The following is a 26358-nucleotide window of genomic DNA, read 5'->3' on the forward strand; positions in this document are numbered from 1 at the left end:
TTGTTTAGTTGCACGTTTCCTTCTAAAATAAGTTAAAAATATATATCTAAAGAAAAATATTAAGTAAACAAAAGTGCAATTAGACAAAAGTAGTCAAGGCAATATATAACGCAGGGACTAGTTTGAACAACACTGACTCAGATCTGATGAGGAAGAATTCTGGAGTGTCACCATCAGGTTCAAAACCCAGTTCTGCTTCTAACGTGCTGTGCCTGGAACTTTCAGCAAGGTATGTAACCTCTTTCAGACTCAGATTTTCCGATTTTAAACCTGGGATTTTCCGTGCCACTTCAAAAAGCTGTTGGAACAATGAAATGACGAGGTGAAGCCCTACGCAGTGTTTGGCATGGCTAAGCACGCTATAAATGTTAGCTACTATGATGACAGGCCACGAAGTCTGGGGCTCTCCAAATTCGGTTTGTAGAAGATTCTGCCCCCAACTGCAACAGCTAACCCACCTGCCCGGCGTCAGCGCGCACAGACCTTCAGGCGCGTGTTGCTCTCTCCACGACTGTTGCCAGGGCCCGTCCCTAGCTCAGAGCTTCTGGGACGGCGCCCCCTGACTTCCGTTTCCGGGGGAGTCCAGGCGGCTTCCGGCGGCGTGACCTGGGCGCGCTGGGCTGGTGGGTTGCCGCATCAGGAAGGGTCTGCGCTGGCTACCGGTAACCGGGCGGCTGGTGGGAGTGGCCGGGTGTGGCGCTGGCGACCTTCGGGAGGGAGGGGTGACCTTTGTCTTGCGACCCGAGCCGGCACCGAGCTGGACTTCAGCCCGATCCTATTGTGGATCCCTTTTTGTCCTCTGCTAGGCCTTCACCCGCACGCTTGGGAGTCCGGAGACGTGGGTTTTATTCCAGCCAGCGTCACTGATCGGTTCTCTCTGACCTTGGGCGGGATATGTCCTTTCGTGGGCTTCAGCTGCTTTAATTAGAAGATGGAAGTTGTATTCACAGGGATTATGAGCTCCTTAAGGGCTGGAACTAACTTTTATTAGTGTATATACATTGTTGCTTGTCCCAGTACAGAACTGTACAGTGTGGGTACTCTGTGCCTACTTAAGTTGTTTTGGGTCACGAAGCCTTTGAGAATCTGATGAGAGCTCTTGATCCCCACCTTCCACCTCTCTAAATCCCGCCCCCCAGCCCCCCCTCTTTGCTCAGATACAGGACATTGGCTTACTGTTTCAGATATTTCATATACTGTTTCTGCCCGTGGATCCCAGAGCTTGGCCTGTGGTAGGCATTCAAACATTTGCAGTCCATTAGGTCCTAGATGTTCAGTTAATCATTTTTAAACGCATGAGTCCCTGTCCACTTCATAGGAGAAAGATAGATATCCTAATAGCAAGTTTTAGTCATGGGTCTGGCAGTATGTTCTTGTCCCTTACATCTCCCAACAACTCTAGGAGAGAGGTATTATTTAATTCCCATTTTGCAGATGAGGAAATTGAAGCATAGAAGAGTAAACTTGTTTTAGGCCATTCACCCTGTGAATGGTGAGAGCGTGAATTCAGACCCATGTCTGCAGTTCCACAGGCGCATATTCTGAACTGCCAGCTGAAAAAGGACTAGATTTGGAACTATATTTGAATGTGCTCTAGCAGCCTTTGTTTGGGAATTGAGCTGGCTGTTAATACAGATGATCGCAAACCAAACATTGCATGCTATGGAAATACTCCTATTCCTCTGTCTCCTTTTCTTCCTCAGCATATTGCTTGTTTAGTAATATCACAGTTTACATCTTACCCTCTGTGCCCATGTTCTTCAATCCTTTTATCTTCAGTGAATATTGATTCAGGCGTGTTGAATGAATATGGCGGTAACAGTTGTGTGGCCTTGTTCTTCCAGCCCTCCAAAGCAGGTGTTTTTGTTTATAGATGAACTATGAGGTGATACTGTTTAGGCGCTATCTTTTTTTCTTTTCTGTACTGCTTTTAAAGGGACTGTATTAGGAATCTTGGAAGCACTGCCAACATGTCTGATGTTCAAGAAGCCACTAACCAACTTCTGGATGTGAACCTTCATGGAAACCAGAGGTCTATACAAGTGACAGAAAGTGCTCCCAGAAGTGAGTCTGAGCACCTCCAAGTCACTATTGGAGCCACTGTACCTACCGGCTTTGAGCAAACAGCTGCAGATGAAGTGAGAGAGAAATTGGGGTCATCGTGCAAAATCAGCAAAGACCGGGGCAAGATATATTTTGACATTTCAGTGGAAAGTCTGGCTCAGGTTTGAATGAAGCAATATTAAAAATAGTTTTCAGAAAGGGTCATTTTATGATTACTTTCTGATTTACAGACCCCTCTTGAATCTTTTTTGCTTTTCTTTACTCTGCCTCAAATCTGGTTATTTTAAAGTATTACTGCATTTTCTGTTTGGTACTGATTTGTGAATTTGACTAGTAGATTTGCTATATTTTTAGAAGTGATCTTAATATTTCCTGAGGATGAATTTCACCAGAAAGAATCCTTTGTGACTTTTGAAGAAATTCTGAATATCTGCCAAACATCTTTGAATTTATTTACTTCGGCATTTAGCTGAAGTGTAGACTTTGGTGGTGAAGTGTATAAGGAGAGATATTTCTTTTAATCTGTGTGAAAGAAATACTTGCTCAAAAGTAATTAGGAATCATTGAAATGGAGAAGTGAAGGTCAGCAAACTGCCATTCCACTAGAATAAAAGCTAACCAGTATTTCATAACCATATAAGCATCATGAGAGCAGGAATTTTCTGAGTTTTTGTTTTGGCTGAAATCTCCCACGCTCTTAGTGTCTGGCATGTAGTAGAAATCCAGTAAATATTTGTGGGATGGATGGGAAGCGGATATTTTCCACCCAGTATCTTAGTACATAACCTTAGCAGCTTTGAGAAGATAGGTGCTATTATTATCCTCATTAATCGTTAGGCTTAGGGATAAGTAATTGGCCCAGGGTCACTCAGTTAGTAATCACAGCTGGAGCTCAAGCCCTGTGCTCTTAACCACTGCACAGGATACAGTGTACCGTAGGGAGCCATGAGAGAAATATAAGTAAAGCCCCACTTGACTGTCTTCATCTTTCCTTTCTCCCCCAAACCTGTGTTTCCCAGGTAACATTTTAAAGCTATCCTTCCATCTTCCTTTTTCCTTTTCTGTAGGAGTATAGAAGCTAATGGGGAACCCAAAACATGGGAGACTGGGGAGATGAGAAAAGTTAAAATACAAATTATAGGTATTACCTATTTTAAAATCTTTGTATTTAATTTTTGTATTTAAATTTGTAAAATGTTTATTTTTCAGAGAGAGAGAGAGAGCGCGCGTGTGCACGCGAGCACGAGTGGGGGAGGAGCAGAGAGAGAGGGAGACACAGAATCTGAAGTAGGCTGTAGGCACTGAGCTTCAGCACAGATCCCCTTGCAGGGCTTGAATCCACAAACCGCCAGATCTTGACCAGAGCCCAAGTTGGATGCTTAACTGACTGAGCCACCAAGGCGCTTCCCTTCCCCATTTTTTTATTTAAATATTGATAGTTTGTGTGATTCAAAAGCTTTCTCATAAATTTGTTTCTAACATTTTTTTCCCTCCCCCAGGTTCATTGTCTGAGATCAGTTGATAACTTATTTGTGGTTGTTAAGGAGTTTAAAGATTACCAGTTCAAAGAAACAAAGGTGAGTTTTCCCACAGTAGCTGACTTTCAGTCTCTCCCCAAAGAGATTATTTCCACTTTTTGCATTCTAACATTTAGCGTTACTACTGCTTTTATAATCTAGAATCCTGGGAGGCTTTTATAATAAAATTCAGAGATTGGTGGACAGTCCATCTCAAAAGTTGTTTTGAAAAAATCAATATTGTGGGTAGTGGACACAATGGGTGGAAAGGCTCAAAAGGTACAAATTTATACCATGTAAAATTACATGGAGATGTAATGTAGAGCATTGACTATATATTATATACATAGCATGTATTAGCAATGACTATAGCTAAAGATACTGTGTTGCATATTTGCAAGTTGCTGAGAGAGTAGATCTTAAAAGTTCTCATCACAAAAACCATTTTAGAACTATGTGTGGTTACAGATATGAACTAGACATTGGTTGGTGATCCTTTCACAATATATACAAATATTGAATCATGTTGTATACCTGAAACTAAAATAATGTTATATGTTACTCTTCTTTTTTAAAAAGATGAGAGAATAACAAAAAAGCAAGTAAGTGAAAGTCAATATAGAAAAACATCAAAGTGTATAAGAAATAAAATAAGTTGTGTGACTTTCTTACCAAAAGATACATACCTTAGATTAGCTTTACTGACATACATGGTTTTAGAGTAGAATTGCTTCCAGGCTATGAATCAAAGATTAAGTGACTGAGTCGTCTACAAATAACACTTTCTCTCACAGTTCTTTCTTTTGTAGAACTGTTACCTTCTCTAACATCATTTTTTGAAATATAGCTAATATGTAAATACTCCTTTACTTGTTAAGGCAACAGCTTTGTCTCCAACTTGTATTTAGCATCTGATTTCTAAATATTGATACGCTGCCTAAGTTGAAGTTTGAAAAAGAGATTTCAGTAAGGTCTTAGTATTTTTCCACATTGTTTTTTAGTCAGGTTTCCAGAGTCAGATGCTTGAAAACTTTTCTATCAGTTTTATTGCTTATATTAGAAACACTGTGTCTTTTAAATCCATGATATACTGCCTGATTCTCTGATTTTTATTTATTGGCAACAGATTGATTTCCAAAGCATTATTCAATAACCAATCAAAGTGATGTGAACCCACAGCCTAGAAAAAATAAAAACAGACCTAAAAGATTTCCAACTGAAAATAGATTAAAATTTTATTAAGAATATAACTTTCAGCACTAGTAGTATAATCTTGCAGACTTCTGATAATCATTGTCAACTGAATCATGTCTATGAAACTAGACATAACAGGCAGCTGCTGAAAATGTTTGCTGCTTAGTATTTGGAAATTTTAATAGCTAATTCTATACATGAGTAAATGCTAACAGGCATTTTTAAAAACTATTAAAAAAATATTAAAAACCCTGTAAAGTTTCACTTTAAATTCTTGCCTTTACAGCATTATTAATATTTTTGTATTACTTTGTGCAGTTTGATCTCTAATTGGAGGTGAATTTGATACTATGTAATGGTTCTATATGAGCCAGCTTTGCAGAGTAGCCTTGTAAGTTAACTGCCAGAAGAGGTTGCTGATAAAGTCCCAAAAGAAGAGCAGCAAGGATTAAAGTAGATTTTCAGAACTATGCAAGGGCATATGTGTGACCATGAAAAATGATTTAGCCTTTCACTTTGAGGACTTATTTGCACCATGCCCCAGTAAAAGCTTGTTTTTAAATATTTGCTTCTTGGGACGCCTGGGTGCCAGCATCCCACCCTGGTCATGATCCCAGGGTCGTGGGATCGAGTCCTACTTCGGGCTCTGTGCTGAGTGTGAAGCCTGGTTGGGATTCTCTCTCTCCCTCTGCCCCTCTCCCCTACTTTTTCTCTTTCTCTTTCTCTAAAAAAACAAAGCCAAAAGACTTTAAAAAGTAAGTAAATAAAGATTTGCTTCTTGCTTTTTGTTGACTGTCATTTTTGCTGTAGCATTATACTTTCCCATGTCTTATAAAAAGGCTTGATTAGCATCCTGATAGGTCCTTTCCTTTTTAAGTATTCAGATAATATCATGAATTGATTAACCTATTTAAAAAAAACAAAAAACTAACATTTGTACTTTATATGTTTTTTTTTAAGCTAGGTAATTTAGGGGAAATTGTAAAGACCAAAAAGGATACGCAGTGGAAATGTTTGTTCCTATATCTCCATACAATGCAGTTCCCTCCCTGGAGGCAAGAATCATTCCCAATTTCTTGGATATTCTTCTAGACATATTTTATAAATATGTGCATTTTATTTACTTATGCAAATGAAAACATACCATACATACTGTTCTGTGCTGTGCTTTTTCTCCTGTATCTTGAAGAGCATGCCAATATCATCACTAGATTTCACTACATCTTAATTTAATCACCCCTATTTAGGACATCAGGTTTTTTCAGACTGTTGCTACTATGGTGGTTGAACAAATATCTTCTGTACATCCTTGCATGTATTTAATCTGAGGATCATTTTTCTTTCTTAAGTTCCATTTATTTAATCTCTGCACATGTGGGGCTTGAACTCATGACCCCAAACCAAGAGTTGCACACTCTTCTGACTAAGACAGCCAGGCACTACCTGTAGGGTCATTTTTCTCATTAATAAGATAGTTTAACCCTCCCCTCCTTCCTTTTCCCCCTGAAGTTTTATTATTCATCTTAGTGTTGATCTGTATGCTTTAATTTCTATCCTTTAATCTCTTTTAATTTTTTTTTTTTATCTTTATTTTTGAGACAGAGAGACAGAGCGTGAGCAGGGAGGGGCAGAGAGAGAGGGAGACAGAATCTGAAGCAGGCTCCAGACTCCGAGCTGACGGCACAGAGCCCGATGCGGGGCTTGAACTCATGAACAGTGAGATCATGACCTAAGCCAAAGTCAGACGCTTAACTGACTGAGCCACCCAGGCACCCCATACCCTTTAATCTCTTGGTGGAGGAGGATATCAGCATCTCCTCTTTCCTTTCGCCTCCAGCTACCTTCCAGTTTGTAATATTTAAGTGTTGTCTGTAGTCATAATCCCAGTTTTCTTTTTATCACTTGAATGGCAGTAGTTCAGAAATGATTGTTTTTCACCTTTATGTTTGATGAATAGTTTAAGTATAAAATTTGGAGTCATGCTTTTCTTCCTGAAAAATACCGTAGGCTGTGTTCATTTTCTTCTAGTGTTAAATGTTGCCATGAAAAATTTTTGAAGCTATCTTGATATTTTTCCCCCTTACTTGTTGCTTTTTTGATACTTTTGCTTCATGCCCAGATTTTACTTTTAATCTCTGAAGTCTCATAAATTCACCAGGATATGTCTCATGATAATTCCTTGTCAAGACATGTCAGTCTATAGAGAAATTCACATCCACATACACTTCTTGAAAGTTTTTTGAGTTACTATTTTTTTTATTAAGCTCTACACCCAATATGAAGCTGGAACTCGTGATCCTGAGATCAAGAGTCACATGCTCCACCCACTGAGCCAGACAGGTGACCCTAAAATATTTTTTGTTTCATTATGTCAGATCCTTTTCAGAAATAAACCAGTTGTACATATGCAGGGTTTCCTGACTTTGTTTCATATTTTATCATTTTCTTTGTATACTTTTTGCTTATTTCCATTGTATTTGCTTTACTTTTCTCTACATTACTTACTGTGTTTTCATCAGTGTCTTTTGTATGTGGTGCTTTCCATATGGTCTTCATTTTGTGGTGTTTTTTTTTTTTTTTTTTATTCCACTTATTCTTTGACATCTGTGAGCTCCTGTTTCATCTTTTTATGGTGGCTTACCTCATCTCCTTTCCACTGTTATATCTCCACTTGGAGCTCTTATTTTACAAAGGTATTTCCTCATTACATTTTTTATTTTGTTTTATCACAGTTTTTGAGGTTTTTTTGTTACTTATTTTTGAGAGAGAGGGAGAGAACAAGCATGGGTGGGGGAGGGGCAGAGGGAGTAAATCCCAAGCAGGCTCTGCACTGACTGCCTGCGCTCAAACCCACAAACTGTGAGATCATGACCCAAGCTGAAATCAGGAGTTGGAGGCTTAACCGACTGAGCCACCCAGACGCCCCATTGGTCAAAGTTTTCAACTGCTCTGTGGCAGTGTCTTTCTGGTCCCTGTTTTTGTCTGCTCCCTTTGTTTTTCTGTTTCTTTCCTCCTCTGTCCTTTCTTATGTTCATATAAGTGCTGTGCTGATAACTTTTGATGATTGGTCATCTGTGAATGAGGAAGTTCCTCTTGGACCTGCTATTGTTAGGAGGTTCTTCTGGGAGAAGCCAGGAACTGTTCCAGGCCAGCAAGAAATTCCCCTGCTTCACTCTGAAGTTCCTTCTTGGTTGTAGATGAATGAGTTCTCTCTTCCTTCCTTATTTAAATTTTTTTCCCACCCCTGCCATCTTCCCTTCCTTCTTTTTTTTTTAACAGCATCATTGAAGTATAATTTCCATACTATTGCATAAGTTCTTTTAACCATTACATCTCTCTAGCCTGAAGGGATCAGCAGCTTCAGGGTTATTTACAGTGTAGAACATCTCTCCCCAGCTCTACCTCATCGACACTGTTTCCAGCAAATAGACCATGTCTGTAAGATTCCTTGTTCAGCTTCCATTTCTCTCCCCTGTTTATTCTTGTTACAGATGAAATTCAAGGAAGCTCCTTCTGTCAGTATATATACTTGCCCTGCTATTCCAAAGGAGAGTTTATTTTGCTACTTCTTTGTAGACTTCTCTGACCTTTGTCTGAGACCTTTGTCTGGTGTCTTCCTATACCTCTGTTTGGCCTTCACTGCACTTGGGAATCTTATGTTAGAATTGTTATATTATGGTTCAAGGTTATAGGTATCATATAGATTCTACTTTATCTATAGATAAAGTTGGTGGGGCACCCCAGTGGCTCAGTTGGTTGAGTGTCTGACTTCGAGTCAGGACATGATCTCAGGGTTCCTGAGTTTGAGCCCCGCATAGGGCTCTCTGCTGTTAGCACAGAGACTGCTTCGGATCCTCTGTCCCCCTCTCTCTCTGCCCCTCCCCACTCATGTTTTCTCTCCCTCTCTCTCTCTCAAAAATAAACATTAAAAAAACTTAAAAAGATAAAGTTGGTATTTCTGTTGTTGTTGGTGTTTAGAATGGTGTCTAGAGAAAGAAAGGGGCTATACTAGTGTTCTCCATTATATTAAATTTCTAAGACCTGTAGATGCCTTTTATGGGGAAATAATTTGTATACAGAATTGAATTTGCCAAACCTGAAATTTACCATTATTTCATCAGGTTTCAAGTAGTATGAAAGCCTTCACTCACCTCATCCCCATTTCAAGTCTCAGTTCCATCAGTGAACACTGACCTCTTTCTAACTTGATGTTCAGTACCATATATTGTATATACCCGCACTCTGCAATAGAACTTTCTGATGGAAATGTTTTAGGTCTACTGTCCAGCACTAACCACTAGCCATTAGTGTGTGAAATGTGGCTAATGTGATTGAGAAACTGAGTTGGTTTTTTTTTTTTTTTAAGTAACCTCTAAGCTCAACGTACAGCTTGAACTCATGACTCTCATGACTCATGTGATCGTCACATGCCCTACCAACTGAGCCAGCCAGGTGCCCCTGAGCTTTTAATTTTAAATCATTTTAATTTCAATAGCTACATGTGGCTAATGGCTGCTGTATTGGATGGCATGGCTCTGCACCACACATTTTAACATTTTATCACATATTATCCAGCAGCTGTTTATTGAAAACCATTTGTATGCCATGCGCTGTTGTAGGCATGTGGCTTATAGAAGTAGTCAAGACAGGTAAGGTCCTTTCCACCCTCTTCTGGGAGAAGCTTTGATAGCGAACAAAACATAAATCTGGTAACTTCAGATAATGCTTAGCTCTGTAAAGAGAATGGGAAGAGAATGACTTGAGAGGACTGCTTTATGAAGAGCAGGTCTCTCAGAAGATATGCCTTTTTTTTTTTTTTTTAATTTTTTTTTTTTCAACGTTTATTTATTTTTTTGGGGGACAGAGAGAGACAGAGCATGAACGGGGGAGGGGCAGAGAGAGAGGGAGACACCGAATCGGAAACAGGCTCCTGGCTCTGAGCCATCAGCCCAGAGCCCGACGCGGGGCTCGAACTCACGGACTGCGAGATCGTGACCTGGCTGAAGTCGGACGCTTAACCGACTGCGCCACCCAGGCGCCCCAGAAGATATGCCTTTTAAATTACTATTAATAATGACTAGGCGAGGGGCGCCTGGGTGGCTTAGTCGGTTAACCATCTGACTTCAGGTCATGATCTCACAGTTCGTGGGTTCGAGCCCCATGTTGGGTTCTGTGCTGACAGTTTGGAGCCTGAAGCTTGCTTCGGATTCTATGTCTCTCTCTCTGTCTCTGCCTCCTCTGCTTATCCTCTATCTTTCTCAAAAAGAAATAAACGTTACACAAAATAATGACAAGGGAGCCAGCAGTACAGAGACCATGTGAAGCAATTATCTTCTAAGTAGAGGTAAAAAGAACAGTCCTGAGGTGATGTAAGAGAAATAGGCAGAGGTCAGATTATATTAGGCTTTTTTTTTTTTTTTAACATTTATTTATTTTTGAGACAGAGAGAGACAGAGCATGAACGGGGGAGGGTCAGAGAGAGGGAGACACAGAATCCGAAACAGGCTCCAGGCTCTGAGCTGTCAGCACAGAGCCTGATGCGGGGCTCGAACTCACAGACTGTGAGATCATGACTTGAGCTGGAAGTCGGATGCTTAACCGACTGAGCCACCCAGGCGCCCCTATATTGGGCTTTTTAAGGATTTTAGATTTTTTTATGTGCAGTGAGAAGCTGTTGAGGGACTTTAAGGAAGGGAGGGGCATGATCAGATTTACATTTTAAAAAGATGATTCTAGGGGTGCCTGGATGGCCCCATTAAGTGTCCAACTTCGGCTCAGGTCATGATCTCATGGTTCATGAGTTCGAGCCCCATGTCGGACCCTGGGCTGACAGCTCGGAACTCAGAACCTGAAGCCTGCTTTGGATTCTGTGACTGTCCCTCTCTCTGCCCCTCCCCTGCTCACGCTCTCTTTCTCTTTCTCTCTCAAAAATAATATAAACGTTAAAAAAATATATAAAAAGATGATTCTAGACATTATTTAGAAATTGGGTAGATAGGTTTTTAACTGCTTAAGGTTGTTTTTACTTTTTTTTGTGGGTTTTTTTTTTTTTTTTTTTTTTTTGCTTTGTTGTCCCTTTTAAAAACGATTGCTCTTTAAAAGAGTATTACTTTTAAAAGTAGTGTGGGGGCGCCTGGGTGGCTCAGTCAGTTGAGCGTCCGACTTCGGCTCAGGTCGTGATCTTGCAATTTGTGAGTTGGAGCCGCGCATTGGGCTCTGTGCTGACAGCTCGGAGCCTGGAGCCTGCATTGGATTCTGTGTCTCCTTCTCTCTCTGCCCCTCCCCCACTTGTGCTCTCTCTCTGTCTATTAAAAAAAAAAAAAAAAAAAAAAAAAAGTAGTGTGTTTACACAGCGCAAAATTCAGAAGGAGGTCAGTCAGTGAGAGGTAAGTTGCCCTCCTTCCCCTGTCTTTACCCACCCACTTCTCCTATCCAGAGGTAATCGTTAATACTTTCTGACTGCTTATATTTTAATCTTGAAGCCCAACCTCTGATCTCCTATTCTATCTTGTATTATGTATTAGTGGCTTAATTTGTGTATCTTAATTTTCAATGAGATTTTAATTTCCTTAATTGTAGGCATTACCTATTTCCTCTTTTGTTCTGCACTCCTACCACCTCCAGCATCTATAGGCTGAGTAGAGATTTGTTCAATGAAAGTGGTGAGAGGTGCATGGATTTCATCATTCTCTGTCTTTCACAGGAAGAAGTTTTAAAGGATTTTGAAGAGTTGGCTGGGAAGCTTCCATGGTCAGAACCTTTAAAAGTATGGAATGTTAACACCAGTTTCAAGAAAAAAAAAACAAAGCGCAAAAAGATAAATCAGAATTCAAGTAAAGAGAAGATTGATAATGGACAAGGAGATAAAGCAGATGAGAGGGATGATAAAAAAGGATTCACCAACAAAACCTTAGATTCCCGTATCTTAGACTATTACGAAAATCCAGCCATTAAAGAAGAGATATCAACATTAGTAGGGGATGATTTGGCCTCTTGCAAAGATGAGACTGATGAAGGCTCAAAAGAAGAAACTCCTGAGGTGCTGAAGTTTAGAGTCACGTGCAACAGGGCAGGAGAAAAACACTGCTTTTCCTCAAATGAGGCTGCAAGAGATTTTGGGGGTGGTGTTCAAGATTATTTTAAGTGGAAGGCTGACATGACCAACTTTGATGTGGAGGTATGTGCCCCTGATTGTGATGATTCGAGAAGGCCATCACAGACACATAGCATTTTCAGACTAACCACTTTTATGGGCAGTTAAATTGTGACCACATAGCTAACAGGGTGTGGTTAATAGGAGCATGGGCAGACATCTTGATTCAGATTTAGAATCTACAACTGCATAACTTTGGACAAGATATTGTTTCTGAGCCTCTGTTTCAAAGGGAGCCAGTAATAGTATATACCTGTAAGTGTGTCCTGAAAGTTAAATGAGATAATACATTTTAGGTTTTTGGTGGAGTACCTGGTATATAGTAAGTGCTCAGTAGATAGATGGGAGTTATTAAGACTTGAGTTTTCTCATCTAGTACTTTTTACGTTATATGGACTTTCAGATTGTAAAATCCAACCAGAATTAAAACAGTTACTTTGTTTTTATGTGTCTTGGTTGTAGAGTTTTACTACTGAAAAGAAGTGGAGTACGTTTTTAAAGCAAACCAGCCTCTTACAAGGAGGTTGAGCGTCATTGCTCATTCTCATCCACAGCCAGCTCTTTATTAAATACTGCTAGATCGATACACTCACATGCCTCTTTTAGCATACTTACTCTTGATTCACATGTGGGCCATGCTTAGTAGCCTTTACAATCTCTGACAGCTCAAAAGGCCTCTAGCAGCCAACACTTTTTCCAAGAAGTCATTTTCTGTTGCTTTTGGGAAACTTGAATCTAGGCAAGTAACTTACTCTCTCTGTACGCTTTCCTTGCATATCAAATCAGAAGAATAATTCCCCATTCCTTTTTATCGTGTAATAGGTGTTATGAGAATGACTAGGCTATTAGGACAGTAATGTTGAAAAGTTAGCAGCAGGGATGGAGGGTGCAGTGCTCAGAGCACAGATTCTGAAGCTGCACTGCCTGGGTTCAAATCCCAACTTAAATGCTATAAGACTTGGGGCAAGTAAGAGGACCTCTTTGTGCCTCAATTTCATCATCTTTAAAAGGAAGATAATAATAATACCTGTCTCACGTGAAACTAATGTCACATTGTGTGTAAACTATACTTTAATATAGTTTACAATATAGTTTACAATGTCAATAAAAAAATAAATTAAATTAAATAAGTTAAAAAATTAACTTAAATAAAATAATTTAAATAAATTTTATTAATTTTAATTTAAATTAATTAAAATAAATTTTAAAAATAAATTAAAAAAAAATACCTAGCATGGGGGAGCCCTAGGTGTTTCAGTCAGTTGAGCGTTTGACTCTTTTTTTTTTTTTTTTTTTTTTAAATTTTTTTTTTCAACATTTATTCATTTTTGGGACAGAGAGAGACAGAGCATGAACGGGGGAGGGGCAGAGAGAGAGGGAGACACAGAATCAGAAACAGGCTCCAGGCTCTGAGCCATCAGCCCAGAGCCTGATGCGGGGCTCGAACTCACGGACCGCGAGATCGTGACCTGGCTGAAGCCGGACGCTTAACCGACTGCGCCACCCAGGCGCCCCTGAGCGTTTGACTCTTGATCTCAGCTCAGGTCATAATCTCACAGTTCATGGGTTTGAGCCCCACATTGGGCTCCACGCTTGCAGTGCAGAGACCCCTTAGGATTCTCTCTCTCTGGCGCTCGCCTGTTCGCTCACTCTCTCTTCTGTCTCCAAATAAATCAATAAAAACTTACGGGCGCCTGGGTGGCTCAGTTGGTTAAACGACCGACTTCGGCTCAGGTCACGATCTCACAGTTTGTGAGTTCGAGCCCCACATCGGGTTCTGTGCTGACAGCTCAGAGCCTGGAGCCTGCTTCAGATTCTGTGTCTCCCTCTCTCTCTCCCCTCCCCTGCTCACACTATGTCTCTCTGTCTCTCAATAATAAATAAATGTTAAAGGGAAAAAAAATTTTTAAAAATAAAAACTTAAAAAATACGTATTAAAAAAATGTATGGTTTGGAGAGTGTGAATCTGAAATGAGGTAATGCATGTAAAGTGTTTAGAACACTGTTTTGCACATAGGAAGTGATAGATAAGTGCCTATGCTGCTGCTATTGTTAAGATCATGTTGGGGCGCCTGGGTGGCTCAGTTGGTTAAGCGTCCGACTTCGTCTCAGGTCATGATCTCATGGTTTGTGAGTTCAAGCCCCGCGTTGGGCTCTGTGCTGACATTTCAGAGCCTGGAGCCTGCTTCAGATTCTGTGTCTCCCTCTCACTCTGCCCCTTCCCTGCTCATGCTCTGTCTCTCTTAATAATAAATGTTAAAAAAAAAAAAATTAAGAGAAAAGATCATGTTACGTGGAAGACTGGAGAACATTTTATTGTTACTTGAATATATTTCACTGTGTGTTAGAAAAACAATAGGATAAAATAGTCACAGGCATGATTAAGTCATTTAAAAAAACAAAACAATAGGTGATAAAGCAAATGTGACACATTGTTAACAGTTGGTTAATCTAAGTGAAGGGTACATTTTATTTAAGAGTTCATTGCGCAAGTATTCTAGTAGTATTTCTGTACGTTTGAACTTTTTCAAAAAGTTAAAATGGATGTTAAGCCATAAACCTTCAAAATATGTTGGTATTGTAAAAATTCAGGGACTATCTGGTTATAGCTAACTTATAACGAATGAAAAAAAGATATTCTTTCTTTTTAATATGTATTTATTTATTTTGGAGAGAGAGCATGCGCAAGCAGGGGAGGGCAGAGAGACAGAGAGGGAGACACAGAATCTGAAGCAGGCTCCAGGCTCTAAGCTGTCAGCACAGAACCCAATGCAGGGCTTGAACTCACAAACTGTGAGATCATGATCTGAGCCAAAGTTGGACGCTTAACTGACTAAGCCACGTAGGTGCCCCAAAAATTAAAATAGATTTAAAAATTTGAAAGGTATAGACTAGATTATTTCATTTATATGAAGTTCAAAAAGAAGAAAACTAATTTGTGGTGGTAGTAGATTTTTATTTTTCTTAAAGGTTTTATTTTTAAGCAATCTCTACACCCAGTGTGGGGTTCAAACTCACAACCCTACGATCAAGAGTGGCATGCTCTAGCAACTGAACCAGTCAGGTGCCCCTATTTTATTCTGTCTTTTATTATAGGTTCTTTTGAACATCCATGATAATGAAATTGTTGTGGGCATTGCATTGACAGAAGAGAGTCTCCATCGAAGAAATATCACACATTTTGGACCTACAACTCTGAGATCTACTCTTGCCTACGGGATGCTCAGGTAAGAGAATGGGTTTGCCATCTAGATTAAAGTGACATCTTGGTTTGAATTTTCCCTTTAAAACACTTTAATTTTTTGTGAAGTACTGTGTTGGATTTTGGTGGGTAAACAACAGGATAAAAAGGTAATAGTCTCTTTCTTTCTCTTATATCCCATGTTGATTCCTTGTGGTCCTGAAAATATCATTTAACTACTGTCTCAGCTTTGTTTTTAAATGTTTATTTTGAGAGAGTGAGAATGTGCGACCCACACATGCACGTGGGTAGGGGAGGGGCAGAGAGAAAGGGAGAGACAGAATCCCAAGCAGGCTCCATAGTCAATACATGGAGCCCTACTATGTGGGGCTCAGTCTCACCACCATGAGATCATGACTTGAGTTGAAATCAAGAGTTGGACACTCAACCAACCAAGCCACCCAGGCCCTCTTAATTTTCTTGTTTTTGTTTTGTTTTGTTTTTAAGTTTTTTTATTTACTCACAGAAAATGTGAGCAGGGGAGGGGCAGAGAGAGAGCAGGAGAGAGAATCACAAACAGGCTCAGAGCCTGGACAAGAGCTGTGATTCAAGAGCTGTGAAATCATGACCTGAGCCGAAGTCGGACACTCAACCAACTGAGCCACGCAGGCACCCTATATGTAATTTTTTTTAAGCTCTAGGATATAGAGTCAGCCTATAATTACAAATTGATTTTTAAAATGAATATTGATTGGTGTTACTTTATGCTAACATAATAGGTCCTTGATCTTACGGCTTCAGGAATAGTCTGTGTGAAAGTCTCAGCTATTGATTGAAGTCTTTTTATATAAGCTATTTTCTTTCCTATAGGCTCTGTGCTCCTCAACCTACTGATATAATAGTTGATCCGATGTGTGGAACAGGGGCAATACCAATAGAGGTAATAACTTTTCTTTACCTTTTAGATAAGCATGTGATATATCAAGTGTTCTGGAACTAATGGGCAAATTATGAAATCACCAGCATGGGGTCAGTGGACCTAAAAGTGTTAAAAGAAAATTAAAAAAAAATAAAAAATAAAGAATTATAGTAGTAAAGCTCAAATTTTTGTATGAAGGATATAACCACCTATTACAACTAGCTAAGGACTGATAGATTATAAGTGATGGTTACTCCGTGGATTGCAGCAGAGGCTGATAATTACAAACTGGTGAGTCCCTTTTCTATAAAAGACAAGTTGGTAGACTTGAACAGAAAAGATATTGAAGGCATAAGCAATAAACTGGAGGAAGGTGTTTCATCTCTATAAAGTGAGATTATGCTTCTTAACCCACTTAGGTTCTCAGAGGGAGTAAATATAGTTGTAAAACAGAAACCTATGCATGTTATTTAGATTTTTTACGGAGTCTAACAAGGTCACACATCAAATGCTCTTAAATAGTTTTCAAAATTACTGATACTGAGAGGATTCAAAAACTGTAAAGCAAGGGATAGAAAGGCATTTTCTAAGTGGAGAATATTTAACAAGAGACTGAGTCTCTTTGAATCAGTATTATCTATACTTTTACAAATAATTTGGAAGAGGGTACTTTTGTTTAAAATTACTTAAAGTTATGAATCATGGTATGTTCTTACATAGAGTATACTTAAAGCCAGCGGGAATATACTGAAGAAGATACACACATTCTGTGAGTGGGCAGAATCTGGACAGTCCAAAGCAGCCACAGAGGGAAAAATAATCTAAACTACAGTTAGAAAATGACATGTTTCATCTGGGAGTTGAAATTCCAGAAGGAAATCTTTAATAGTCTAAAAGACTACTATTTTCTGGTAGTGTGAGCTAGAGAAATTGACTCTCGCTAAAGAAATGCACACAGAGAAAACTCAGTTGCTGTGAAGAAAAATTCTGGGAACAAAGCAAAGTGTTATTCTCTAGCATTAAACCATGACGTGTCTATGTCTGAAATAGCATGGAAAGTCACAAAATGTCAAGAAATATACCACAGAGCTAGAGAGAGTCCAGAAGAGCCCCCCCCCCCCAGCTGAAAAAGATTAAAAAAAGATTGAGGCATTTCTACCTAAGAGTAGACATGAGGATGTCAATATTGAAAAAACGAAGCTGATATATAATCAGAATGAATGAAGTATGAAAGGAATTGACAGGGTATGTATACAGAATTGTTCACCATAGTATAAAATACCTGATCTAGAGTACTCTTTAAAACTTTGCAAGTTCTATAAAATTCATCTCTTTCAAAAGAAGCTGAAAATCTAAACATGTTTAGACCAAAAAAATGAGTGTTGGGGAATCACAATCATCTGAAAGGCTTTCATCAAATTCTGAGGGTCCTTTCTACATCACCCTCAAGTGTGTGGGCAAAAGAAAAGGTGATGAAGCCTTGTGTCTGTGGATATGGGTTATTACTCTTTACAAAAGAAGAGTCCTAAATAGAGGGCAGAACTTTCATGTCAGACACCTTCTGTTAATCTACCTAGAACATTGTTCAGCCTAGGGTAGTGTGTCACCTCCTTCCACAGATGAGATGTAAGATTGGTATTTATGATCTGTTCACATGTTTTTGACTTAACATTACAAAATCCTTTCAGGGATGTGGTGGTTGTCATTCAGAGGCCTGTGCCGTGGTTATTACATTTTATTTTGAAATTTTCAAATATTCTAATATATCAGATTCTATAAAATTCTGTGATCACAAAGGGTATAGGTTGGTCACTTTAATTTGGTTACATTTTCAAACCGTGTTTGTATTTTAGGTCTGTAATGCCTACTATGTGCCAGACATTGCTGGCTGAGGGATTGAATAAAATACGAGACTTGTCCTTAGGGAGATTCCTTGAGAAGCAGACAAGTACAGAAATAATTAAAAAGAAGTACAGTGGCAGAGTATATACAAAATGCTTTGGGGTGGGGAGGCAAATGAGAGGCAGCTTGGAGAGTTGGGGTTGATGTGAGAGGGCATGACATTTGAACTAGGTCTTGAAAGATAGGTAGGAATTCAGCAAGTGAGAAAGAACAGAAGGCCTTTTTAAACAAGGGGAATAGCAAAGTTCACAACATGCAGTGTTCTGTCACTTAAGAAAAGCATTGGGTTATCGGTTTGATTGTCTAGTTTATTGACATTCAGTTGAAATTATTTTCCCTTTAATCATTTTTGGGTTTTTGTTTTTTTTTTTTACAGTTTGCTACTTTGGTTTTAATATATACTATTGTCTTTTAGGGGGCTACTGAATGGTCTAACTGTTATCATATTGCTGGTGATAATAATCCGTTGGCTGTGAATAGAGCAGCAAATAACATCTCATCTTTATTGACCAAGAGCCAAATTAAAGAAGGGTAAACATTTAATTTAAAAGATTTTGTATCATTTCTTAGGCTTACATAATCACTTTTCTTACCGACTTTATGAATTAATATCCCCAGTGCATGGTCATGGTGACATCCTCATAACCAAAATGAATATTGTGAGATTCCATTAAATTTTAAAACCGTTTATTGAGGGGCGCCTGGGTGGCTCAGTCGGTTAAGCGTCCGACTTCGGCTCAGGTCATGATCTCACGGTCTGTGAGTTCGAGCCCCGCGTCAGGCTCTGTGCTGACCGCTCGGAGCCTGGAGCCTGTTTCAGATTCTGTGTCTCCCTCTCTCTCTGACCCTCCCCTGTTCATACTCTGTCTCTCTCTGTCTCAAAAATAAATAAACGTTAAAATTAAAAAAAAAAAAAAACGTTTATTGAAAATAACTTAGAACATGTTTTTTTTATTTAACTATAATTTCCCCACCCTAATGCAACTATGTTTATTTCTGTCTTCTCTTTCCTTATTCATGTTATCTTTTTTCCCAAATAGTGGAAGAATATTGTGTTGACTTATTTCAGTTTTTACAAATTTTCAAACACTTTGAATATCTTTATATAGTCTGTTTTTAATAACTGCATAGTATTTCATTGTGTAGAAATACTACAGTCCATTTAGCCTTTCCTCTACTATTTGGCACTTTAAAGCAGTCTCAGAGGGGCGCCTGGGTGGCGCAGTCGGTTAAGCGTCCGACTTCAGCCAGGTCACGATCTCGCGGTCCGTGAGTTCGAGCCCCGCGTCAGGCTCTGGGCTGATGGCTCAGAGCCTGGAGCCTGTTTCCGATTCTGTGTCTCCCTCTCTCTCTGCCCCTCCCCCGTTCATGCTCTGTCTCTCTCTGTCCCAAAAATAAATAAACGTTGAAAAAAAAAAATTAAAAAAAAAATAAAGCAGTCTCAGAATTAGAAGAAACCTGAAAGCCATTTCCACAGTACCTGAGTGTTCTCTAGGAGATCCTGCCAGTGGCCTTCCAGTCCGTGTAACCCTCTGTAATGACTTTCTCTGGAGGCTGTCAATTTGGTCTTTGCACAGCTTTGAGTGCTAGTCGTATCTTTTAGTGAACTGAATTTCTTTCTGTACCTTCTATAGACTTTTTGTAGTTCCACTGGGATCCATAAAGAAAAATCTTATCTCTGGGTCACACAGTGATTGACATCAGATATTTGAAGAGTAAAACTCCCCTTCTTCCTGTCCCACTCCATATCCACTCTTCTGCAAGCAAAATAGTCCAAGGTCCTTCTCCAACTGTATCCTTTTGATATCTGTGCACTGGAAGTCCATTGGCCTCTGGGAAATTTTGGTTTTTATCTGAGCTGTATGTTGTTACTGTATCTTATGCCCTGGCTCACTACTCCAGATTATATTCAGTGCCACCACCTGTGCCAGCCTCTCATTATCCTTTTAGTTTGGGCCATCTATGGGAGAATTGGTTGAAATGCCACTTGGTTTTCTATTTATCATCAGAGGCCTCATCATAAAATTGTTTCTCTCATCTCCTCTGCTGGTGCCCTTCACTTTCTTATAAAGTGGCAAGAATAGGTAGGGAGTGATCAGCAGATTTGTTCAAACATAACAGATGCTCCACATTCTGAATACACGGCCCAGGGACATTATTATACCAAACCTAAAAACAGCTGCCTCCTTAATGTGAGGTTTCTGTTTGTAAGTGAAATCAGGGGTTTTAAAATACATATAGTCATTTGATGCAGATATTACTTACACATATTTATTCATGTATTATACCATGTATTTATTATACATGGTATGCCTCATATTGTTTTATGTCTGTATGTCAGTTATCCTCTTCTTTGCTATTTTTTTCCCCCTTTTAGATTAGAATCATCAGTGCTTCGTTTAGTTCTTTCATATACTGTTCTGTGAGTTTATGCCTAATGCTTTTCATTCCTATTTCCTGTTGAGGTTTTTTAAATTTGTTACCTAAAAGCTTAAGTTACAGGCTATCAATGTTGTTGACCATATCCTATAGATTTTGACAATTCTCTATTTTTCTTTTTAAATTCCTGGTTGTGTACTTGTCTCTCTGATCTAGTTGTTTAGGGCAGTGCTTTTCAAACTTGGATGTTGCACATGAGTCACCTGGGGATCCTGTTAACTACATGTCCTGATTTAGTAGGTTTTGCATGGGACCTGGGAGTTTGCGTTTCCTAGCAAGCTTATGGGTAATACTGATGCTGCTGGGCTGTGGTCCTACTTTAAATAGCAAGGGTTTAGATCATTTTTTTATACATAAGTAGTTGAAAGGTTTTAATTCATTTTTACATTTGTTTTATTGTGATGAGTTTCTATGGTACATTTTGTTTCATGTTTATCGAAATTTTCTTAGGGCTTAGTAGTCACCAGTTTTTTTTGAAATGTGATAAATATTTTTAAGCAAATTATTTCTTTTGTGTTTTCTGAATATTTTATCTTAATTGCTTTTCAGGCCCTCTGTACCTTTTTTGTCTATTCTACCTGTACTATTTGTATCAGTCTATCTAGATTTTTAATATTGTTTTCCTCATTTCTTATTTTGTTGCAGTTATTCGTGCCTGTGATTATAAGACTCATTTTTTTTTTAATTCATTCATTTATTTTAAGGGAGACAGCAAGCAAGTGGGGGAGGGGCGGGGAGAGAAAATCCCAAACATGGCTCAGATTCACAAACCTTGAGATCATCATGACTTGAGCTGAAATCAAGAGTCAGACGCTTAACCGACTGAACCATCCAGGCGCCCCAATACTGATATTTTCATTATCTGTGCTTTTTTTTCTCCCCATTATGGAGTGAGTGCCTTTATTATACATTTTAAGTTCTTCATTAACTCTGAATATAATAATTCATTTCTACTCATAATCCTTGAGTTGCTTTTAATTCTTAGCCTGTGCATTATTGTCTTTTGTGTTTTTTCATACCAATGGCTTTGACTTAATGAGAATTTATTTCATTTACTATAGTCCTTATCTTCTGTCATCTGTTTTTTCAGCCTTTTTCTTTGCCTTATTTTTTTATAGTAGAATACATGTTCTTTAATTTTCAAACAAGTAACTCTGTATCTACTAATTTTACATATCTGTTTCTTTAGGTCTCCTGTTATTACTACCGAGACTTACCAAACTATAGAGGTGTCATCTCATAATCTTATTCCTGTGTGCATCGATGTTTTACATTCTCAGTTATATAATTTACTGCCTCATTACTGTTGCCATCTTTACAGTTCTTTGTGTTGCAATCTTGTTTACCCCTTTAGTTTTTCTTAAATTGTAGATGAAACCAGACATCTTTTGAAAACCAATCTTAACTGCTTTTTAAATCATCATTAGATTTTGTCATCATAAAAGTTTTATCACATGACTGTATGCGTTCTTCCGACATTCTGCTTTGAAATTTTTGTTTAAGTTAATGTTTGTCACTATCATTTTAGTAGCATTTTCTACTTTATATCAGTCTCTTCAGAAATGTTTTTAGATTTCATACTTCAGAGTAAGCATCTTTCCTTTGTCCCCATAGCAAAGTGTCCTGGGGCTTGCCCATAGATGCTGTTCAGTGGGATATCTGCAATCTGCCATTGAGAACCGGTTCTGTGGACATTATTGTAACAGACATGCCATTTGGAAAAAGGTGGGACTTGGCTTTTAAAAGATTAGTTTTACCTTCACTTGTTAAACTAGTACTGAATTTGTCTTCTAAATCTGTTCATTTCTTTGAACTTATTCTATTCACTTAAGAATTATGAAATGATAAAACAAATTATATGATAGATTCACCCAATTTGTTTCTTCTGAGAACTCATGAAGTAACTACATTTTGATCTGACTGTCACAGTTTAATCCACTTCCTGGCCCATTGTTGAATTACAGGATACTATACAAAGGTTGAGGAAAACTTGGTTCTATTTCTCAGGATAAATGTTTTCTCATCATTGGTTTGGTTTAGATGTTTATTTTACTCATTAAGAGAACTACTAGAGGTGTCAAAAAAATTTTGTAGCCAGTTCATCTGATTCATTATTTCTAAGCATTTTACTAAATCTGATCACTCATTTCATTGGCATATACAAGTGAAGCTGTGGCTTCTAAAGGACAACTGTTTTGGCTTGAGAATTTTCTTACTGTAATGAGTTTTTCACTTCTCATTTCATGTAGTCCTAGTTGTTTATCTGTTAAGTGTTTGATTCACTTGACCTTCTTTTATAGGATGGGCTCCAAAAAGAGAAACTGGAACCTTTATCCAGCTTGCCTACGGGAGATGAGCCGCATCTGTAGACCAGGGACAGGCCGAGCTGTGCTACTCACTCAGGACAAGAAATGCTTTACCAAGGTGCTGTAAATTAGCCCCGGAACTCACCCTGTGGCAGCTGTAGGATCTTTTAATTTAAACTTAGGGATATTAGTTTGAGTAGGATTTGTTTGCTCTTCCCCCCCCCAGTTTCTTGCAAGAAGACCTCTGGTTGGTCTATAAGCAGATTTTCCGCTAATTACTTCTGTGCTTTTTGTGTATACACAGGCATTATCCGGAATGGGACATGTTTGGCGGAAGGTGCATACCGTCTGGGTAAACATAGGGGGTCTTCATGCAGCAGTTTATCTTCTGAAACGTACACCTCAAGCTTTTGTTCATCCTGTAGAACAAAATGGGGAAAGAACTCCTTGGTGATGCAAAGAATAGAGATGGTTTATGGTATTTGTGCCTCTTGACACTGGGAATGTCAGCATGTAGTATTTGGTTTGAGAGAAAAATAGCATTAATAAAATTGCAGATTAAATTGGTCGAAAGCTCTTCACCTTAATTAGCAAAAGGAATTGAAAGTCTTAAGCAGAGCTTTGGAGCTTTTTTGAAGGAGTAGCTAGGCAATTACTACTGAAAATGCTTCAAGATCCAAAGGCTACTAAAATGCTCCGGGATTTGAGTTTCGAGTATTTCTTTTCAGGCTTCATAGCAGTTCCTATTTTCCATTGTAGCAGGTAAAAAGCTACCCTGGCTTAACGGAAAAGAAAAGAACATAATCAGAACATTTTGGGCCACACTGCATTGCCTATGCAGCTTTGCTCTTTAGTTTTTTGAGTTGGCTTTACCTCACCTTTAAAAAAATGAAGCATTTACATTTTGTGAAATAGTGTTGGCCCCATGACAAGATGAAATCTCACAAGACCAACTGGAAAGTTTACCATCTGCCTTACAAATTAAAATATGCATGTTATTGAAATCAATACATGAAAATAGAGGACTAGGACTGATTAAAGGAATGGCAGATATTTTACTGTTAGCAGTATAGGACATTGCTGTTGTAAACAGCAAATACACTGATGGGACCAACAAGCCAAACTTAATTTTTCTATCAGCACAGAAAGTCACACATTAACCTGCCAAAAGTATTTTTGTTTTTAAAATGACTGCAGACACACTGATGTATCTTTGAATTAAAAACTTTATGAGAATTCTATTTTCTCTTGGATCTGTATTCATATTTAGCTGTTTTTCCAGTTGCAGAAAACTGAGACAGTAGAAAATAAAAAGAACATTAAGTCTTTGTGACAGTGGTGCTTGCCTGGGACAAAGAGTGGTTGGGTACATGTGGGATTCTTTATAGTATTCAGAGTTTATTTGGGAGTTTCTGGCTGCATTCAGCCTAGATTTTCAGTGTCCTGTTAGTAATATATTAATACTACTCATTCCCTTCTTAAATAGCTCATGTTCAGACACAGCACTTCTTTCTTTTGAAAGAGTTCACACTAGCAGCATAGCCAACAGCCCTAGTAGTCTGGTTTCTCTCTGATCTACTACCCCATACTTCAGAATGAATTAGAAATGAGACATTTATAAGGGGTGTGTATCCTAGACTGGAGTTTTTACTATCAGAATGCACAGTTACACTATTTTGGGTTCAACATAAAACAATCTTTCACATCTAATACACCATTTTAACGTCTGTTGGTCAGTAATCTGCAGAACTGGGAAAGTACAAGGGCCATATCTCTTGTCACCACTGTTTACCATGTGCCTGACATAGTACCTACTAGCGTGGGCATAGTTGCTAATAAACAAATATTTTTGCATGTTGGCCTAATTTTTAATTGTAACAAACTTGGGTTTGAGCCATCATAGCTTTAGTTCTATGAAATACCACTGTAAAAACATGACAAGACTAATTTTAAGATGATGCACATATGCAGTGTACACTCTCTACCACTTTGCTATCTTCCTCCCATTAGGTTTTTTAATATGGTGACAGAACAGGAAATGGGCTGAAGACTGAAGAACTGGGATGGAGCTATACATGATGCAATCACCAAGTAGTTATGTGGCCTTGAACCAGGCCTCCTGTACCATGGGAATGTGAAAAGGGAAGGGAATCTGAACACAAAATGACTTAAGTTATGAGCCAGACATTCTGTTATTGTAAGAGTCCATAAACTTGAGGGAAACAAAAAATAAAAGATTTCATAAGTTTAATGGAAGTATGACGGTTATCTCCTAAGGACTGACAATGTCTAGGGCTAGAAAGAGAAACATTTGTTGAAATGTTCCTTTTAAAATAGTAGGAAAACTTTCAGGAAACTGCCAAAACTGTAGGTTCTGGTATATCCATGTTAGATATGGCTCAGGTCTCCACTGCATGGGCCCAAAGCTGAAGATTGAAAAAACAGGAAGTATTTTTAAAAGGTCTGTAAAATACCAACAAGTCCAGTAAAGCTTATGAGTGTTTAATATTAGTGAGTTAAGCATAAAGATAGATATCCTTATTTTCAACACAGCTTTTCCCAAGTTTAGGTGAGGTGTTTTGTGGGAATTTCAGGGGATATGGTGAAAGTTTTGTACCTTGGTACATTTCTTTTTTTTTAAAGCTCAGAGGAAACAGGTCTCTCCTGCACCAAATTTTAAGAATGTACATACAGGGCGCCTAGGTGGCTCAGTTGGTTGAGTGTCCGACTTGACTTCAGCTCAGGTCATGATCCTACGGTCATGGGATCCAACCTCCACATGAGCATAGAGCTGGGTTAAGATTCTCTCTAGTGCCCAACTTCAGCTCAAGTCATGATCTCATGGTTTATGCTGAGCCCTGCATTGGGCTCCTTGTTGTCAGTGCAGAACCAGCTTTGCATCTTCTGTCTCCCTCCCCCTGCCCCTCTGCTGGTGATGGTTCTCTTTCCCAAAAATAAACATAAAAAAAAAAAAAAAGATGCACTCTATATTTTCACAGAAGTAACTTTATTTTCGACAGTGATGCTGTTTTATATTATTGCAACTCATTTACATGTCTGCCTTAATAGAAGGCACTGGATTTTTATCTTCACATTCAGTTGGTTGAGATGTTAACTTATTTGCAACTTTTTTTTCATTTAATGTATTGGTCATTTGGAAATTATGGTTTACTGAGTTACATAAATCTCCCAAGCCCTGGTCCAGTTTATAATATCTACAAATCATATTTATATCACCACTTAGCTCATTAAAAAAAAACAAAACCCAAAAAGTTCCTTTAATCATTAGGAAGATGAGAAGCTCCTGATAGTGGGTATAAGTTTTTCCAAATTCTAATTTTCATTTCAGAGTTTATCACTGACAAGTGCTGTCAACTGTTTTCTTTGAAAGGTACTTCTTTACACTTAAAAAAAAAAAAGTGTCTGCCAGGGGCACCTGGGTGGCTCAGTCGGTTAGGCCTCTGACTTCGGCTCAGGCCACCATCTCACGCTGTGAGTTCGAGCCCCGCATCAGGCTCTGCGCTGACAGCTCAGAGCCTGGAGCCTGTTTCAGATTCCGTGTCTCCCTCTCTCTCTGACCCTCCCCCATTCATACTCTGTGTCTCAAAAATAAATAAATGTTAAAAAAATTTTTAAAAATGTTGGCCAGACAGCCAACTCTGACAGTCATTGAAGTAAAAATG

General features: G+C 38.7%; 1 protein-coding gene and 1 long non-coding RNA gene across 6 annotated transcripts in view; one reads left to right on the forward strand and one right to left on the reverse strand.

The window, feature by feature from the left end:
• The window catches only part of LOC123605936, a 53631-nt gene extending 52988 nt beyond the window's left edge, over window positions 1-643 (reverse strand). For 2 of the 3 annotated variants that reach the window (XR_006716018.1, XR_006716019.1), the window contains exon 1: window positions 459-633. This is a non-coding gene — a long non-coding RNA (uncharacterized LOC123605936). Of the gene's footprint in view, window positions 1-458 lie in introns of all 3 variants that reach the window. The other variant, XR_006716017.1, reaches the window with a different exon arrangement.
• THUMPD3 (THUMP domain containing 3) lies at window positions 575-24529 on the forward strand. 3 transcript variants are annotated; one of them, XM_045493644.1, is made up of 10 exons: window positions 575-662; window positions 1937-2225; window positions 3564-3641; window positions 11479-11952; window positions 15025-15155; window positions 15980-16049; window positions 18346-18461; window positions 21984-22094; window positions 22670-22793; window positions 22980-24529. In XM_045493644.1, the coding sequence occupies exons 2-10, from the start codon at window positions 1971-1973 to the stop codon at window positions 23127-23129; spliced, it is 1509 nt and encodes a 502-aa protein (XP_045349600.1). In that variant the 5' UTR covers window positions 575-662; window positions 1937-1970; the 3' UTR covers window positions 23130-24529. The 3 variants fall into 3 exon arrangements, with proteins under 3 accessions (XP_045349600.1, XP_045349602.1, XP_045349601.1); XM_045493646.1 differs by having other exon boundaries at window positions 595-645; XM_045493645.1 differs by having other exon boundaries at window positions 599-1232.
• The last annotated feature ends 1829 nt before the right edge of the window (window positions 24530-26358 follow it).

Source organism: Leopardus geoffroyi, chromosome A2, assembly GCF_018350155.1.
Source record: "Leopardus geoffroyi isolate Oge1 chromosome A2, O.geoffroyi_Oge1_pat1.0, whole genome shotgun sequence".
Taxonomy (NCBI): domain Eukaryota; kingdom Metazoa; phylum Chordata; class Mammalia; order Carnivora; family Felidae; genus Leopardus; species Leopardus geoffroyi.